Below are 21,025 nucleotides of genomic sequence, written 5' to 3'. Positions count from 1 at the left end.
TCTTTAAAAAAGAGGCAATTTTAAAACCTGATAGCTGCTGTTTAGATACACAATAAAGGCTTACCATGTACTGCTTGCCCATAAACAACTAGGTTATATTGATAGCCTCATGTACATCACAAACTTGTGATTGTGCATTTTGTAATGATAATTCATCAGACATAAATCATAATGAATACTTTGTCCTGTTTCCTAGCTTTGACTCTTAATCAAGAAAAAAAAAATGAAAAAAGAAAACCACTAAACATGTCATACAAGTGTTTCCATGCTTTCGTTGTATGAAGTGTTATGATTCCCACACTTTCTGATATGATATGCAAGTACATTCTAAGTAGCAGTGTTGCATTTTAGGATTTCTGATATATTGAGTGATAAGATTAGTTTGCATTAATCAGAGTAATGAAGTAAGCAAGACCTGCAATAGGGATTGAAGGAGAATTTCAATCCCTGTCAAGCACTTGATTTTCTTATTTCCCCAATAGATTGTTTCATAGCAATGATGTACATATGTCAGTGAAGATTTCCATGTGAATAGGTTTGGAATCCCATGTCAAAAACTAGTGCAGCAAAGATATTTGATTTTCATTTCCCAAGCATATTTGACAGTTAATAAGCCTTTTGCCAGTATTCCTCAATTATACATCTTTTCTTTCTAGTGTGATTTAAATGAATGTCAACAAATCCTGTCACAGCAGACTGGGGTTGTATATATTTATATAATCAAAGCAAATGACATATCACATACATAAGATAATTAACTCTTCATGTGCCACAGTGTAAACCTCCTTTATGCTGCATTATTCTGAGGCACAATTCATGAGCACCTTTGATAAACATTTAGTTTTTCAAAGCCATGTTACTTTGTATAGAAGTGTTTATGCTAGAAATGCAGTACAGCAAGACTGTAGAGAAAATTGCAAGTTTTGTTGGGATGTTTATGCTACGACAAAGGTATAGCTAATTTTTCCTGCCAATAGCCAATATTCACAATAAATCATTTTGTGCATTTGAGCATAATATGCGAAGTTGGCAAGCTGTCGACTGAGTCGGGTGTGCGAACTTGGTACGCAAAGAGTTAAGTAATGTATAATGTAAAGGTAAGTAGATCTTCCACGCAATAATGTATGGAGCTGACTCTCTGAGACTACTGTATACGCCGAATATTTCGCAAGGTTTTTATTTTCGCAAATTTCACGAGTCGGGTAATACTCGCGAAATTAAAGACACACGAAAATAATGACTCTGATCCCGATATGGATGTGACGTACACATATACATTTCTCCGTTCAGTGCAGTACTCCACACGATCGCGAATTTAACCACTCACAAAATCGTTGGGAAGTCCCGATTCGCGAAAATTTAGACTTGCTAAATATATGGCGTATGCAGTATTCAAATAAAAAACGCCAGTGTTCTCACTGTTTGGCCTCTTTCATGGAGGTAGAGCTCTGAGACTGACTGGGATCATGTTTCCCACCTCATTCATGTTTCTCCTTCTGTTTCTGTTTGCCCATACCACACCAGGCATGAGCAGCTCTAGCTCTCGCAGTTCCGGACCGGATCTCACGGAGGACCAAACAATCAACAACCCCCCGCCACCGCTCCCAGTGCGAAACGTAAGTACCAACATTCTGTGCATGGTTTTTAACCCATTGAAGACTAGTCCCGTGTATACTTGGGCAGGTGTCTTTGGGGAAAATGTGTGTTATAGCAAAATCAGCTAGTCTTCAGCGGGTTAAAAGAAAAAGAGATTTGTATGTGTCATTTTATATATCTGTTTTCTTGTATCTCCATTTCTCTCACTGTCTTTCTATTTCTCTCTCTCTCTTTAGTTTTGTATGTACTTTTCCATCTTTGTCTTTTCATTCATCTAAAATCTGTCCATCTACCTGGGTATGTACTGTATATGGTGTATATTTTGCATTTAATATTTCAAATTTAGTACTTCTCAAAATGAAACTTGTAAGACAATTTCATACATTTGTCTTAATTGATTGATAGATTTTTATTGACTTGATAGACTTGATTGACTGATTGGATAGATCTGGGAAAATCAAAGCTGAGCAAAATAAACCGTGTGTACAGTACCCCAGTGTAGCATCATCCGTAAGCTGCTGCAAGAGATTGCTACATCAAGTATATCAATCATACCTCTGTCTCTCAACTCTTCTATGATGTATCTCTTCTATATGCATCTCCGATCTCTCTCTCTCTCTAGCTATCCCTTTCTGTATACTATCTGTCTGTCCCCCCATTTGTTACCTGCTCTCACACATTGTGCCTACTATTTATCTACTCTGTATTGGCTATTTCCATGAATCAAATCTACATTTTCATAGTATAACAACTACATTTCCAGATTTTTTTTGTCAGTCTTTGTCATTTTTTTCTTCTTAGTAATGCATCAGAATACTATTAGTGGAAAAGCATGTCTTTGGCAGATGAGTTATTCATTGTAGGCATAATGCCCTTGTATTTTTTTTCCCTTGTAGGAAATATATTTTAGATCATACACTTTGGATTACATAACCTCCCTCTCAGTGGCTCATGTTCTGTTGAAGATGGCCTTTTATGCTTCGGTTTGTCCTTTTTTCACTTAACCTCATGTCTTTCTAGAGAGCACAAAAAACCAAGTATTAACTATGTCAACATTCAAACGACTACTGTATTGCTTGTCGCTGAAATAAAGTATTCAGGACTTGTCGGATATTTGACGCTGAATTCTTTGTGTCTGTGATAGCTGCTGGAGTGACTCAGGTTTCTCCTTACATCAAAATCCTTCATGGATACACATTTTAGGGACTTTTTTTTTTTTTGAGGAAAGGGATGTTGCAGTATATCTTGGTAAGAGTTAAAGGGAGGCAGAAAGTTCATATAGTGTAATCCTTAATGCTTTCATTTTGTGTCTCTAATGTACCCCTGTAAGTAGTCACTCCAACCTGAATTTGTGCCATTTCATGGCTTGGGGTTGAATAGATATGAACACACTGACTTCATACTGTCTTTCCTTCAGTGAAGATATGAGTGTACTGAACATGTCATTTGCAGAACATGCTCATGATCACACGGTTTCCTCTGAAGTGATAATGACAAAATGCTTCCACGGCAAACTTGTTTCATTTTCCATCTCTTTGACATCACAAAGTTTGGAAAAGATTGGATTTTTTTTTTTTTTTTTTTTTGGGGGGGGGCTCAGATTTCAAGAAGACAGTGTCTAGAAATCCTCTTCATGTACATTCTATACAGGGTAAGATGGAAATTGAGATAGAATAAGGGATATATCTTTAGTTTGCACCAAGCTATGTGGAGGTCACACACAGTACAGCTCTCACACTATTTCTTTTGAAGATGTTGCAAGACATTTGACTCAGTTTTACTTTTGTTATCTCTGAAATAAATCCCATGTGTCATTGACCACTCAACCAAAGGGTTATGGTTTCAAGGCTTTTAAAGATCCTGTTTACCATTGGGAGCAGTGATTTAAAAAAAAATGTTTGAGTTATCACATTTGATGCATATGTGTAGGTCAGTTGTATCACAAAACATCCTACCATATAAAATCTTTGCAATAAAGCTTAAAATCTAATTAGAAATTACTAATTTCTTGATAAACAATAACTGTAGACTGTTTAGTCTAGACACAATTTTATTATATTTATTGTTCACATTTTGTATATTTAACAATACTTAACATTGATTATACTGATTAATATTTTTACATTGGTTGTTTCTATCCCTAACTCACATTTTCGAATTATTTTGAAGCACTAAAGCTGGGTTTTTGTTTCATCTGCAAATGGTAAATAATACCTTTAACTGGTCTGACATGACACGTCCTAGAAGTCAGCAAAATGTGCTTTTCAGTAAATGGAGTCAACTGAAGCAGTTCTCTGTTGATGCAATCTGAGAACAGCTGTTTACCTAAAGTTCTGTTTGTGTTCACATTGTGGCCAGTCCTTCAGGTTTTCTCTTCTTAAAACATGGGACGCTCTAGGGTAAGTGTCATGATATCCAGTGTACCACCAGCAGCCGGAACACCACACAAAGTATTTGCCACAGCTCACTACGTTTTCTTTTCCTCCACAAATATGTTATAATGAAGCACATTGTCACTCAAATTTGCTTGGACTTTTGATACTTTTGATGTAATGGAAGCCCTTTAAGATCAAAGATTTGTTGGTGAGATCAAGTGAAAATTGGAGTTAAAGAGGACAGTTATTTTGAATGGTGTTACTACTTTAATGCAAGTGAATCTGGCATCATTGAACACCGTATCACTATAATCGCTGTTTAGAAAATTTGTGATACAGCTTATACAACTTATTGTCTTATACCCATAATGCCATGAGTTTCTTACCTATTACTCAGGAACTTTTTTAATGCCTTGTGATCATAATATGTTGAGAAAAGTATGAACAGATGTATCATCCAAGAGAAAGGAATTGAACTCGTTTAATCAAATATGAGAATAGAAAGTCATAAATGTGATGTGTGTGATCATGAAATAAAGGAGTAGTTATGGGCAGGTAAAGTCATAGTCCCATGCTCAAACAATCATGTGAGTACCCCAGAGGATATCATTTGACATGCTGATGGTCCAATGGTAATGTTTGTATTCTTTGTTAGTACCTGCTTGATTTGATTTAAGATTTCTACTGATATGTCATTTAGTTTTGCAGCCCCCTCTACAATAAGCTTTTTTTCAAAGGCTATTTTTCCTTTCGTACTTTACCATGTGTTTATAAACTATAATGGCCTCCTGAAATACAATGGCAATCAAAAATGTGTGCCAAGATCAAAATTATCAGCAGGAAGCAGAGTAGATAAATCTTTTGTCAATGTCAGATTTTCTCTGTTGATGTTGGATTTATAAAGAAATACTGTAACTGTCAAAAGTCCTCTGTCCCCAACAATGAAATAGAGAACATTAAATTGTTTTGTCCTGATACACAGACTCGTTCGACTGCTCAATATCTGGCACATACCACGAGGAGCTTTCTCCTCACAATCTAGACCACTACCCAGATACATCCCCACCCCAGATACATTCCCACCCCATACTTCATTTTCTAGTGTAGATTCAAACTGTTTTTGTTTTTTCCATTTAATGGGAAATGCCAACAATAGAAGTGACATGAATATTTAGAGTGAGGATCAAAGATGAGGCACACCAGGTGTTTAATTTGTCTTTTGGTCACATTACCAACAAGAGGGTTTTTTTTTTCCTTATTGTTTTATATCACATAATGCTTTAATTGGTTTTACTCAACATACCCCACAATGCCTGCACTCATGTATTCTGCACAGTGTGTTAATCCATAATTATATGCCTGTTTTGTTGCTTTGTTTTGTTTCTCTCTTTTTTTGAGGATATAGTGTCAGTTAAGTTGACATTGATGATATGATTCGAATGTCATTCAGATCATTTCTTTGAACCTTGATTCAGACTATTAAAAATCAAACTGCTTACGTTTTCTTTTAAATGGGGGGAAGATTCCTATCAGTGTTAAGAAAATGTCCAAAATTTGATGAAACCCAACATTGTTGAAATTGTTGTTGCCACATTGTAATGACAGATTCAGACTTTGTGCATAATCTTTGGTATTGACTGGTAATACTGCGATTCACATACATCGGAAAGTGACAGCAAAATTCTTGTCCAATACTAGGTAAGTTACCGTTTTTCAGAAAGTTTAATCTCAGGAACTCACAGATGAACAATTTAAGGCTCAAGGGTTCCAATCATTCTCCTAAGTTATTGATTGTGTTGACAGTACTGCACGATCATGTCTGCTTTGAGTAAATTATTCTCACCAAAATTTGGGTCCTTGAACACATTTCATCCTCTGTGATTACCACAGATACCTACTTGTAGCGCTTTCAAGATATGTTCCATTTATTTTCACCCCAAGTAGAACACAACATGGTGCAATTGGAGACAACCATATTTAAGATCAGCAAAAAAAAAGGCACCCTGTAGTAAGAACACGAAGTGTAGCTTAGTCTCAACCAATTGTCCCCCCATTGTTACCCATTCAAAATCTTGTTTTTGACTCACATATTCTAAAGTGGCCATGATAAACCTCATTCTTCTACAGAAGAATAGGATGAAACTTTTGAAAAGGGCAGATTGTGGTTGAGAAACTCGATAAAACAGAGTTAGGGTGAGAGATAAATTCAGGTGTCTACGTCTTTTTTCCCTCCCAATAGCTATCATGGACTTGAAACGAGGTAATACCCGAATGATAACTAGAAAGACAAGAGCCTAACTAAATCACCATCTTGTGTAGACTAGTCAGCAGTGCATTCATCAAGGTCTAGTTAGTTGCAGCTCTACATTTCAAGGAGAAGTTTCCCCAAACATATATTTGGACTCTGTGAATGCAGAGTATCAAAACATTAGGTGTAAGTTTACTGTAACTCAGACAATCCATTCAAAACTTGTCAGTATTCAGACTTTTGGTTATAACATGTGTTGCTCTCTGTGAATTGGAACTTCATATAGGAAGTCGTAACAATTGATAATGTTACAAATTGTTGTAGAATTAGGTGAAGAAAATGAGAAGAATTTCACAAATCCTTTGGAATTATCATTCTCCATACCCTCTTTGAGTAGCACAATCAAGTATTCTTTTGATATACTAGATCTATTAATTTTGTGGAAAATTCCTGCATTATTTTTGTAAATCATTCTGCCCTTGTGACATCACAAATTGCAGAATTCCATCTAGATATGGCAGCACATGGAATTAATCATCACTTTAAAAAGTAAACAAATCTGAATTTTTCAAAGGATTGACTTTTTCTGCAAACGTTCAATGAGAATTACCCAGGTAATTGATCTATCTGCATTTGCTGAATCCAAATATATTTTTAGGCAAACTTCCCCTTTAAATGTCGGTTGCTTAAAAGCGTAGAAAGACTCCGGCACACACATTAGAGTGAGCTGCAGCTGGTAAAAACAGCCCTCTCTACTGGGTAAAAACATTAAAAGCTCATTGGAAGCAAGACCAGACAGGAGATGATTGATCCATAGTCACTCATAGAGGCCAGTCATTCATTGCACCTCATCAAAATGTGGTTCGAGTATGAAAAAAAGGAGATACAACAGCGACCAAGGCAAACTTTGATATGGTCTACCACTAACATGCACAAAGGCAGTGTTTCATATGCAAGATTTGACCAAAGGCTGTATGCTGTAGTTCGCTTCGTGAACTCAAGGTTACGATGGCAAACAGTAAATCCGTCACAAAAAAGAAGAACATTAAATCTGAAGAGTAGTTTGGTTGTCAACAGGAATGTGCCTGTCATGAATGGGTTATAATGCTAGGCCATGTCACTGCAGTGCACACCATATTTTTTGTTTCACTACACTTTACATGTATGGAGTGTGTGCTAGTCTATTTTTTTTCTTTTTACCCATAAGTAAATCACATATGTTTAAAGCTCTCGAGGGAAACAGCTTCTTTTTTATTTAAACTGAGGTGTAAATGTTTTTTAAAAAATGTAAAGAGAGAAAGAGAGAGGAAAAGCAAAGAGTGATAACAGCAGTGGACAGAAATGTCAGAGAACACGTAGGATCAAGCAAATAATCACCCCAAAACCCCTAGAAGACTTTCAAGTCATTGTAAGATTTAGAGCAATCTGAACTTGATGGCTTATTGTGTGAAATAATCTAAGAATTTTGTCTGGTGTCAATAGAGAACATAACTCATGAGTTGCATTATTTTAATCTGAACTTGGTAATGCAGGGTGGTTAAGCGATTTCACACAAGGTTATGTTGTACAATACAGTGTATAGCTGTTTCTTTGTATCATTCTAGATTGCTGGCTACAAACTGTGTTTAATTTGTGCTTTCTAACTTCATGGGTGACATGAATGATCATTAAGTTCACCTTTTAATGCAGGTCTCAAGACATTTGATAAGTATGTTGTATGTAATGTCATCTACATTCTTGAGGCACACAACAGTTTTATAGTTGCATGGCTCCACATCTACTCACACCAATTTATGTGGCACACTTGTAATCAATCACTGTTTTGATATTCCGTAGCACTTGAAGGATAAGAGTTATGTTGTGATGGGTAAGTTGATGCTGAGGACGAAGGCTTTGTTGGCGCCTTGTTGAGAATGTTTGACTGGAGACGGCATAAGATGCTCTTGGTTGCTACATTGATAATCCCGAAGTTCTCGTGACATTGCTTGAGCACGGCTTGTGAAAGATTCCAATCATACATGCTTGCCTGGAAGGATGGCTTGAATCGAGAAGATCAACCCAACAAAACTTGCACACGGCCCTCTCACTCTCATCCTATTTTGACCCATTTCTGCCTCTTTTTCACCCATTACCATGATGCTAGACTCGCCTTCTGTCTGCGAGTATAAACTTGATTGCTGTTTATGTCATGAATGATTCTGTCAGTAGGCCCTATGTCCCATTTCAAGAAAATGTAGGTATTCATGTAGATGTCACTATCCTCTCATCTCCTTACATTATCAGGTCTTCTAGTCTTTTCTTTATAAAGGATCATGAGTAATATTTCAGACCATCTACAGAATGTTTTGTTTTATTTGCTTTTACGTTTGTGTTTATTTTTGCATGCTTAATGTATATGTATTTATAAAGTACTATTAATCCAACATACCATGTATCCATCTGTGAAGTGTGTATGCAGCATTTCCCCACTGATATGTACATACATAACCATTTATCAGTTTTTTAGTTATTTTCCAATTATCTTGCATTTCAACAATATCATTCTTTTACCTCGTTAATTTTTGGTAAATTCAACCTTTTTGAACATCAGAACTTGAACTTTCATACTTTCATAACCACAAGGGTGATATTTTACCCGACATTTGGAACAATGCCTATAGATCTACGCATTTTTTATTGAATAAGTTTTTTATTGCATAAAGATCAATTGTTTCATTTTCATTTATGCTCATATCTTTAAACTTAAGAATGCAATAGAGCCTCTGGTTCTGAGCTGACAAGTTTCAGATTTGCTTATTCCTCAAACGCCTGTCTCAAGATTCAACTCGACTGCAAATTTCTGTCCAATTCTTGATAAAAAGAAAGTTTATTAATGCGTTTGTTGAAGTTTGTGTCTCTACCTGTAACCCAGCTATCATGTGGCTAGTACATTATGGGTTTTGTGTGTGTGTTATTTTTGATAAAGTGCCAAGGACTTGTTATCAAGGTTAATTTGAAAGTCATCTATTTTGAATGCATGCGTACAGCTGGGCAGATTTCATATTGAAAAGCATCAGCAATCATTTCAGAAGAAGATTCACAGCTTTAAAGTATGCACCTCTGAGTAGGAAGTGCAATATACCTGGCTTGTCACACTCTCAAAACCTAAATAAAATTAAGAAATTACTTATACCAATGTTTAGATTATAACTAACACATTTTACACAGCAAACGTCAACACCAAACCAACAGCCTTTGAATTTATTTTAAAGACAAGATCGTAATCACAACTTCAAAGAATTCACACAAAGATTCGATCCGGCTTTATTCATGTTATGACTTTTTAGTTCATGTCTTGGTTGTTTTCATTTCATACTTTTTTGTTTGTTTGTTCATGCAGTACTTTGTTTAATGCCTTGCCTTTTGCTAAACTCATATATGAAGGAGGGGTTTTCTTGAAATATCAACATACCTGTTAGTTACTCAATCTGTATGAGTAATAGCAGATATTGCACTGTAGTAGCTATCATACTTATGAATTGTGGAATGACAAGTATTTGCATTCAGAAGTGTTGTGACTTTTTCTACACCTCATCGTAATGCAGTCTATTTCATTGCTGTATCAAATCGTTATTCACTCTCTGTATTTCACAACTTGTATGACTGTTCTGTTCACATTCAGATACCTGTTACGTAATGATGTGATATACTTTCCAAAGTTCTGACTTGTAACCCTCAGTGCATCTGGAAAAGGGGAAAAATTAAGCAAATGAGATTGACCTGTAAAGTTTTGAGTCATGAAATCTTTAAAAAAGAAAAACCTAACTCAGAATCTGTTTGGCAAGTTTATTAGGCTTTCATTATATCAGGACACACATTTTGTGCCTTTTGATATGCACTTAGAGACTACAGCATTGCATTCCGCTCAGAATCAAACCCTATTTCTAAACATGAGTGAGATTTGGAATTGTAGCTGTGGAGACATGCCAATCAGCAAGCCACCTGTTGACCTGCGTGATGCTCTGAATAATTGCCTTCATGTGCTGCAGAAATCATGTGACTAAGCAGCCGCATCATCCAGCTGTTGTTTGTTATGTCTCTTTAGTCTCCTTACACAGGGAATTATTTTCCATTATACACAAAGTAGTCTTACGTATTCATCAGATGATTAGAAATCTGTTTTAGATAACATCTCAACGTCTAATGCAGAGATTGGTCAAAAGCTGTATGGCATTTCTTTAAATAAATGAACATAAAGTCAAATACCTCATTCTACATGTAATACCCAACCCTATGCATCAGTGCAATATGGGTTTGTGTAGCAAGCATTGCAACTAATATAAAGTTTGATAAGGAAGCCATGAGTGAGATTAATAGATAGAAATATGTCAATACTTGTACTCTGCATGTTTTACTCATGAATTCCATATCGTCATTGCTGCTATCATTACCTGTTATTATGACTGTTGTCATCACCATTATCATTACCAATATTACCATTGTCACTGCCATTATCACCACCAATATAGATATTGTCATCACCATTATCATCACCAATATTACCATTATCACCACCAATATCACCACCAATATAGATATTGTCATCACCATTATCATCACCAATATTACCATTGTCAACACCAATATCACCACCAATATCACCACCAATATTACCATTGTCATCACCATTATCATCACCAATATTACCATTATCACCACCAATATCACCACCAATATAAATGTTGTCATCACCATTGTCATCACCATTGCCATCTCTATTATCATCCTCATTATCATAACCATTATCATCCCCGTTATCAGCATTGCCATTACCGTTGTCATTACAATAGGTCATTACCTGTGTCATCATCACCATTTTGTACCTCTTCATCCCAAGCATTGGGATGTGGTATTGGTGTCGTGTAGGTATCACTCCATTATGGTTGCATCAGTTCTAGATACCATCCAGTGGAATCTATAGTAGCAGCCAGCACAGCTAAGTTGGTTAATGCTGTCCAGTGCATTTTACTATATGTGTAATGTAGCAAGCTGGAGACAAGCATGTGTATTACAGTGTAGCAGCATTGTGATTGGCTGGTTGTAAGTTGCGGACTTCATTTGTCATTCGCCCTTTGCTTTCCCTTTGTCTTGAAGTGAGCACTCTCCATACCCTTGTAGACTATCTCATGCTTCATTAGCATGAGATACATGTACATGCTCCCCACAGGACCGCTACTTTTTAAATGCCAACAACATCCATTCGATGTCATACTGACGCTGATGTGGTAGTGACAGCTCAAGCTTGATTCTCTCCTGTTTAGAGAGGCTACACAAATTTCTGAGTATGAGGAGATGAATCCCTTCATGATGTGTGATGCTTTGTTCCATATGACATGACTCATCCTCATCTCTCTTGTGTTGCCTGACATTTTGTGTCCAAGTAAACATGTCAAGGAAGTCATAATTTGAAGCATCTCTAACAGGTGTCCTTTACATTCTTTTTTCAGCAACACATACTATGAAAAAAAAAAGTTATTTTGTTTGTTAGGAATTTGATGATTTGATAATAAATATCAGAAAATATAGGTATTTGGTTTGTATTGAGTCCAGTACGAAGCATGCTCACAGGTCTCCCTCTTGTGTTTCTCTTTGTGCAGGCGAGCACGCCAAAGGACATATCTGGAGGCCCCTCTAACCTACTCCACTCTTCCCCTGACACTAAAACACAAACTCCGCCGCCAATCAAAGCAAAAGCCAGAGATTCACTTGATTCAGTCGCAAGCTCAGTCAGTTCCAGTAGTACCTCAGGCAGTGGCGAATACATCTCTTCCATCATCCCCCAGCCCAACATCCCCAAGCAGTTTGCCTCCTACCAGTCCTTCCCACAGCCCCCTTCCCAGCCCCCTTCCCAGCCCCCTTCCCAGCCCCCTTCCCAGCCCCCTACCCAGCCCCCTTCCCAGCCCCCGGCCCAGCCCCCATCCCAGCCCCCATCCCAGCCCCCCTCCCAGCCCCCCTCCCAGCCCTCCCCCCTCTCCAATACCCCCATCGCCCACACACACCCCTCCCCCCAAGATATGTCTCGACGATCACCACTCAGTGGAGGAATCGGAGGAGGACCAGGAGGAGGAGGAGGAGGAGGTGCCCCTCCCCCTACCACTCCCAGACCCCGAAAGCCCTCAAATTCTCCCATCGCCCCATCCAAGTCCAATGGTGCAGCCTCCCCACTCGACAACAACCCATTTCTGAAAGCTGACGCTGGAGTGACTCCCCCTCTCCCCAGCCGGATCAGGCGCGTGCAGCCCCCTTCTCCAGGAATGACGAGCCCAACAAACCAGAACGACAGCCCCCGCAACGGTGCCCAGCCTCCGCCGGTTCCAACCCGGCCCCGAAATCGCACCACCTCTAGAACTTCTGAATCAGGTACCAATCTATGATGGCAGGGGCAGAAACATCATGATGGAAAGTGTGATGCTCAGCAGTCTAGCTCGTCCATCTGAGGATTTTGTAGCATCATACCCTCCTGCGTGAGACCGAAGATGAAAGTTCAAATTCTGGAATACAGGTTCTGGAAGAAGCAGACTGAATTGTATCACTCCAGCCAAGGACATTTGGTGCTAACTGTATGATTTTTTTTTTGTCAAGATTACTATTAATCACAATCCTTTCTCCCCTATGAGTAATTGGTTTCCTACACCTCCATTCATATCTGTCAATGGAAGCAGAAAAAGAGTGGTAGTTTAGTGATAGCATTTGTGGTGGCACAATTCTTATGGTATATAGGAGGGAAATACGTTGACACCATATATCACAATGGCATAGATTCATTATGTGATGCCATGCCATGTCATATTTGTGGCTATAGACTATGATGAAGAAACAGATGGAATATTCAAGGATTAATTCCCGTTTAGAGGGATGTCTTTGATATGTTAGCCAAGGGCTTGATGTGAATTGACTATTAGTCTTGTTTCAGACATGCATACAATGGACCAAATTTAACCTGTTCCCTACCAGATTATAGAATCCCCATTGACTCTATACAGGAGCCTATAGGATTGTGTAAGCGATGAGTTCAATCCATCGCTGTGACGAAGCATTTCAAGGGGATGCCAATTCAGTCGGCACAGAATTTCAACTTTGTTACTTCATTTTTGCAACGTTCAAACCAACAGTTGCATGAATAATGTCTTGAGTTTATTTACCATTATATTCACTCTAGGCTTTTTGATATCAATTGTTACTAATTTGGATATATCCTATGTGTTTACATGATGCTCCTCCATTTACCGTCCTTGCACTCTTAATTAAGGGGAGAAGAGGCTCTTTTCAAGAAGCTTTTTTTACTTATGTTATGTCATGACCAAAATGGCATATTAAACTTGCACACAGAGAGGTCATTGATCTTTCTTTTCTTATAGACTTCAAACTGACACGAAAGTTTCTATGGCTGTTTCACATGTTGTGTAATCACTTGGTAGATTTTTCTTGAATTAGTAAGTTTGACCAGTGCAGGAGGTGTTGCTTACCAACTTTGATGCCAACAGATGTTGGTTACTTTCATATTCACAGCTTCCCTGTTACAGCATCAGCCTGAACACTTGCCTCCAACAGAATGCAAATTTAAGAGAAGCTGTGACTAAGTTTTAGCCTTTGCGGCAAAGATATCTAGATGACTATGATGTAAAATTTGTGACAAGTGCAGATTCTTTGCTGTCAAAGACATGTTTGTAAAATTGTATGATAGATGGATGTTCCCATAGTCGATACTTAATTACAGTGACACATGAAATGTGAATGTAAAATTTGAGTGAACCAGGAATACAGGTCATGTAGCAGTCTCAGTGGGTTCGTTATACCAGTACAGCGTACAATGGTGGAATTTAGTGTCATCTCTTGTTACTGATGAGCAGTTGAAGAACATGTATTATGCAATATGAAGAAAGAGAGAGAGAGAGATTGAGTAAGTGAGAAATCTCTCTTCATGGCAGTCATAGTACATACTTGTATGTAGTAAATTATTAGACTTTTGTGGCCTGACAAGTGATTGGAATGTCTGTGTTCTACGTGTAGTCTGTGTAATTAGAGGCTTTGGGGTAGTATATTTGCTATTGCAATCTTACAGTCACACAGTAGTGATAAATAGACATTATCATAGTTACATATCGGTCTGAAAATAAAGACTTCTCTCCAGTCTACATCCTCTATTTCTGACATATTTCAATCTGAGGATGGCAAAATTGTTTTGCTCCAAATAGAGGGACTTTCTGCTGACTTTTAGGGCTAAATTTTTCCTTGGTGTACAGCAAAAATTAAACAAAATTCCTCACAGCTTCCCCCCCCCCCCTCACCTTTTGATTTACATGTACATGTACAGTCTTCCAGTCAGCCCGAGACAAATGATAATGAATTTGTCCTCTAAATGTTCTCTTTTGATCACTGAACTACATTTGTTGAACTTTGACCCCATTGGTTGTCAGTGCCAAGCTGAATATTTTATCTATTCAAGATTGCAATTATGCACCATGACATGATAATGATGATGTTTCCATAATTTTATACTTGACATCATTTTCAGCAATATATGTTTGTTAAATGTTGGGGTTTTTGAGGAGGGAGAACATTTAATCAGCCTTGAAAATAAAAAAAGATGCCTTTTGACACAGCGTTGTTAGAACAAAATATTTAAAGGGAATTATTAAAGTTGCTTAGATGGCCTATTGAAATCTAGGTACTAGGATGGGAAAATAGTAGGCAAAAGGTAGCATAGTTTTCTTTCTTTTTCTATGAGTGGACCATTTTATTACGCTGGATTTAGTTTTGTCAGCCGGAAAAGAGCTGAAGAGGTTGTAGTCTCAGAATGGGATCATGTAGTGAGTGATTATGTTTATGCTGGTACAATGTGTATAGTCACTATGAACAGTTCTTGTATAGGTGCAGTAGAAGCGATGTATAAGGCAGAATCAGTTATTATTTGTGTTGAATCACAATGTACAGTTGACTTGCACGTTGTTCACATGAAGACAAGCCTCCCAAGATAGAAAGAGAGATAGAGAAAAGAAAGAATCAAATAATTTTGTTTTATGAGCTGATTTTGTGCTTCCATCATACTTGTAGTGATGCTGATAAAGACAAATCTCCATTTTGCTCGAGGTGAAACACTAGATTTGCATACTATACTCCCTTATCCATATCTAGATGGCATACATCTTTTTTGTTTTGTTTTGGTGTTTGTTTGTTTGTTACCCATTGATGGATGCCTTTAAAGATACAATGAAATTTAAAAGTGATTCTGTTGTGATTGTTACTATTTGTTTAGAACTTGTCGCATGGTCGATGGAAACCATATTATCATTTCAAGTTACTGTTTTGGTGTTTGTCAGACAAGCATGCAGTCAGTGGGATTGTATAAGTGATGATAACAATGTTAAATACGCCGTAACATTTGACCTTCCCATGTTGATGGCAGGGCAAAGGTATGCATCATTTATCAAGTTGATCCTCACTTCCCACCCTACCTCCTCCCCCCCCCCCCCTTCAAAATGGAACTTAATCAACCACAGAGTGAAATGTAGTCTTTCTGCCATGTAGGGTGACCAGTCACCATTTGCTGCTTCCCACTAATATTTTTTGAAGTGGTCATTTTGGCATCCAGACTTAAAATTGTGTCACAATTTTCCCTTCTTGTTAATACATATAAGATCATTCAAATTAGTGAAATGTGAATCTGAAATAGTCACTTTATCAAACAGCCTTTGGACATTTTAATGAAGTTTGACCTGATTTGTGTACTTAAAGTTCAAAGAGAATGCTGAATTCCATATTGAAATCATCCTGTATCTTGCTGTTTCAATCTTGCCATTTTGTAGGAGAAATGCACCTTTGATATTTTCATACAAGTATGTTACCATGGAAATTTAGGCAGAGAAATACGAAGTATATCCATTATTTTATGGTTTCTACCATCAACATGTATTGCTTACAATGCTTAAAAATTTCAATGCACTTGTCAAATATTCTTCCTTCACTGATTCAATGATTTGAGACTAAATGAAACGACATGATTCTTTGTATGTAATAACCAGTATTGTACAGTAATGACGGCAACTGTTGTAATTCCAGTCACTTTTTGTCAGAAAGAAATACCCGATTTCAGGAAATCATGTGCAGAAATTATAGCTTTGTGCTCTTATGGGTGCATCTGTGCAAAGTGAAATGTTTTGGTCCTATGTTTTCAGTGAGTGCTGTGCACATCTTCCAGTCATTTAACAGTGAGAGAGAGAATTTCACTTTAACTGTACCTTCAAGCAGGTGATGATTATGAAAAATCTACCATGAAAATTGCCAATCAAAGTTAAATAGACCCCCACTTACTTTGCAATTAAGGGCTATTCACCATTATTTTGATTCACATTGAAATCAGTGAGTAGTCTTCTCCAGAGGTAAAAACATTTATCATTTAGCGTAAGTGTCTTCCAAGATGATATCATGGAACGTATTGCAAGAAGTCATTAAATTTTTACCGCTCCTTCGGTGCTGAGATTACTAAAAGTATGAAATCAATTGCAGAGACTTGAAGGAGAAATGAGTTCATTGTAGTCATAGAGTAAAACAAACATTGATGTCCACTGGAACAGTAAAAACCATGACAGAAAATTCGGCTTCAGAGGTTGTTGGTAATCTATGTAATGCCTTGTCACCATCTATCATAATCTCCTTCAGTGAAAGAAGGTCATATATCAGTATTGAGATATTCCATGTAAAATCCATGCTTCAATCAACAAGCCTGCATTTATCAATGCTGCACATGACTTAATCTGGGACAATGCAGTCATAATTCAGAGCTTCTCAATCATTACTCTAAGTGCCAAGTGTGTGGAGTTTCTTGTTGTAGTTTGTGTTTGATTTTTCCGTTAACAACCAAAGAGTCGGTCTGGCAGAGTTACTTAATTATTTGCTCCAAGAGGCACTTCAAGGTGAAGTGGTCCATTTTGAATGCTTGAGTCTCTTCAATGACCAAGTGGAATTGTAATGTACTTACATTCTTTGTATGCACCTTTTTTCAATTTGTATGCATCTTTTCTATTGCAACTGAGTAAGAGAATTTGTAAACAAAGTAATAAGACCAAAATATAATGACTTATGCAACGTTCAGCATCAGTGCTTTCAGTTCTGAGAATATTCACTTGTAGTCGTGTGTGCAGAGGTTCAGGAAATGTGTATTAGAAAGTGGTGCAAGCTGGCCATAACGTTTAAGGGAAATTGTTGGTCTGTCTGTATGTCAACAGTTAGGCTGTACAGCAACTAGACATCAACTTTGCGGCAGACTGCAAGACTCTTTCATTCTTCACAATTCAGCAAGAAAAAGTTCACCGCATTGTTATCTCACCAGTGTTATTAGAGACATTCAGAAAAGTTTGACCAGAATTATAGTTTTAAATTTGTTTGTTCTCACAAATCCAGGTGTGATCATCTCTGTTTTTGCTTATTCAGGAGTATTCATTTATATCGGGATGTCATGTTCAGTCTTAAAAAAGAAAAGGATAAAGGAACACATGCCTTGATCCTGAACTTGTGTCAGTGAACATTTATGAATTTATGAATTATGTTCCATAGATTATTTTTTTTAATGATGTGTACCTACTTACATTGATTCCTCATGTTGATATTTCCAAGGAATTTTGATAAACTTAAAGTGGAGATCTGTGATCCACTTGAATACATTCCCCTCTCAGATATATCACTCATGCGCAGACTACTTAGCTAATTGAATTTATCATTTATTTCAATTCTTACATGATTGATTTGAACAGAGATAAGAAATCTTGCATAGTCATGGGAAGGTGAATAGATGCTATATCAGAAAGCTGGTATATTTTAATTGAACAAATGCACTTCGTAGTTTCAACATGTTGGTGAGGATCTACTTCTCAAGGCTTTAGAATGTATCAAGTAGTTTGAAGGGTGTATTATATAAGTCAGATGGATCAAACTGATAACTCCCTGTATATTTGATTTCTTTTGTATAAGTTAGAGTATTATAAAGATTTATATATTATATGTATAGAAGAAGGTGGATTTGAATTGGATTTATGATGAGTATTGAAATCAGTTGTGTACATGTATTGGGTTAAAGGGAAACTTATTTTTGACACCATTGTGAATCCTTATGTGCATATATTTAGTCTTGGCATTTACATGAATAAAGTTTCTATAAGTTTTAACAAAAGCATTTAGCCATAAAATTGTGCTGTGTCTACATTTCTTTGCCTTTCTCGAGCCATTCTCATTTCAGATACCACCACATTTGTATTGCTAGAAACTACATGTAGTAGTTCTTGTTGAAATATCGTAACTACTTGATCCGTGCTCATACATGTACAGTGGACTCCCGTTATAACGAAGTCCTAGGGACTGGCAGTTTTCTTTCGTTATATTGAAAATTTCGTTATAACTGAACAAATAAACAATAGAAATAAATGGTGTGGATAAAGTTGCTGCCTGAATTTTTACTTCGTTGTAACTGGAATTTCGTTAAAATAGTGTTCGTTATAACGGGAGTGCACTGTATATATGCAGGGCTTGACGTTAGCGATGGCTTTGGGTCACTAAAAATTGATGTTAGGCTACCAAATTTCCCAAGGTTATCTTCTGATGGCCTGATTGGGTAAGTAAGACTGAAAATGGATCTTTTTTTGTTTCCCTTAATTTTGGACCAATACTTTTTTCTTTTTTTATTGTGGGGGGTGGGGGGAAGCACCAAAATCTGAAATATAAAAGTATCATTGGCACGAATGGGACACTAGAGAAAAAGCTAGTGTCAAGGCCTAATATCATAATATGTATATATAATATGTATAATATATTATATATAATATATATTATATATATATATATATATATATATATATATATACCTATATCTCCCAGGGTTATCTTCTGATGGCCTGTTTGGGCAATGAAGACTTAATAATGGATTGCTCTTTTGTTTCCCTTAATTTTGGGCCAATACTTTTTTTCTTTTTTGGTGGGGGGGGGGGGGGGGGGAGCACCAAAATATATACATACATACATACATATATATACATAATAATATATATACATACATACATGTATGTATGTGTGTGCGTGTTGTACCAATTACTGATAGGTATCAGTTAATTACATGTATTTAATTGCGGGATGCCCCTGCAAAAAGTTATACCATGCAGTCTTCTGAGAAAACAATGTGAGACTGATTAATGCTGCATCCAGTAACACACTGTACAAACATATCTGGCATAAGTGGCATTCAAGAGTACACAGCACACAGTGTATGGTGTCAAACACAGCACGTTTTATTCATTAGCTAAGATAGAGAACGCAGGTTTAGCTCTAATGAAAATAGATCATGATTATATTACATTGACCTGCAACACCGTGGATGGGTATGTCACACAAACGAATATCATTTTGTACAACCACCATAGCGAATGAAGACTATAAATACAAACAATGACATTTATATCGGCATTGTGAGATCGCATGATTATTCTTTCTGGGTGTGCGTGTGTGCGCGTGTGTGTATGTATGTGTGTGTGTGTGGGGGGTTTACAATTTGAGTTATCATTCGGCTTGTTTATGAAGTCTAATTCAATAGAATCGATACGCTGTGTTTTTACCATCAGTAAATGTCACATATTGGTGGTTGTACACACTATTTTCGGGGCTATCATATACATGTATAGAAACCCGACTGTTCGCAGACCTCGTAGATGAGTTAGATGAGTGAGGGCGCTTTATCACGATGTATATCCAACTCAGAGCAAAGACTCCATGCCAAAGCGGGGCATACGATTGATATCAAGAAGACAGAAAAAAAAATATGCTAATCAGATCAGTATTATCATAAAAAGTCGGCGTGAACAATACGTATCAGCTATTACTTTTAAAACTTTCTTGTAAATATTCGAATTGTTTTCCATGGCCGCATAGAACTCTTCAGAAGTTATAAAACATTACATCTTGCTTAAAAAAGCACGTCTCAGTCAAAATAAATATTTCTATAGCTACATAGTGAATATATAAATACAACCAGTCATTCAAACTTCACATCCACTCCATCTTATTTTGAGAAAAAAGTACTGACATAACAAAGGGAAAACGTTTTGAAAGAAGCAAGGAAACTATTTTCCCTCTTTTCCTGTTTTCGTCAGTAAAAATATACATAGAAATCATATTTGTCGGATTATGAGATGTTCTATTCATGTCGAATACTAAATTGCTGGGTAAACAATGAAGAGTAGATACATTTATCATAAAGTTCAGATAATCACACTGACTCAAAGAGAAACAACTCAAGGTATAGTTTGATATTGTCACCTACCATGAGAAATATCTACAATATATATATATATATATATATATATATATATATATATATATATATATATATATATATATATATATTATATATATATATATTTATATATATATATATCGTTTCGATCTTTTGCGTCAATTCCGCCGAATAATCCTACTCTCTACAAACTGTCTTTTCCATGGGGGAAATATAAACTCCCGGCTAACAGTATGCTATCAATGTATCTGAATATCTAAACAAACTCGGTTATCCGTCTTAACACAATAAAGACGCGTCACATACGCACGTAGGTTAACATTGTGCCATCATCAGAAACACAAACTTTAAATCTGCTGACGTCATTAAGTAAATATTCATATACTATAACACTCCATGAGTTGTTCCACAACAGTTGTGTACTATCCACATCTATAGATACTAAGGTTCCTTTCTTTTCTTTTTTCTTTTTCTTTTTCTTGTTTTTCGATG

The 21,025-nt window shown here is 36.8% G+C and overlaps 1 protein-coding gene across 1 annotated transcript in view; it reads left to right on the top strand.

Annotated features, from left to right (window-relative positions):
- Window positions 1–13,494, top strand: part of LOC139719125 (dedicator of cytokinesis protein 3-like) — a 129,274-nt gene extending 115,780 nt beyond the window's left edge. The window contains exons 49-50 of the mRNA XM_071630556.1: window positions 1,525–1,616; window positions 11,856–13,494. Of these exons, the coding sequence (XP_071486657.1) occupies window positions 1,525–1,616; window positions 11,856–12,632 (869 nt within the window). The 3' untranslated portion in view covers window positions 12,633–13,494. The remainder of the gene's footprint in view (window positions 1–1,524; window positions 1,617–11,855) is intronic.
- Window positions 13,495–21,025: the final 7,531 nt, after the last annotated feature.

Source organism: Diadema antillarum, unplaced genomic scaffold (genome assembly GCF_040938485.1).
Source record: "Diadema antillarum isolate AM-2024a unplaced genomic scaffold, OU_Dant_1.0 scf00000104, whole genome shotgun sequence".
Classification (NCBI taxonomy): Eukaryota; Metazoa; Echinodermata; class Echinoidea; order Diadematoida; family Diadematidae; genus Diadema; species Diadema antillarum.
Note: the sequence above shows the minus strand (reverse complement) of the source record. Positions and strands in the feature narration are given on the sequence as shown.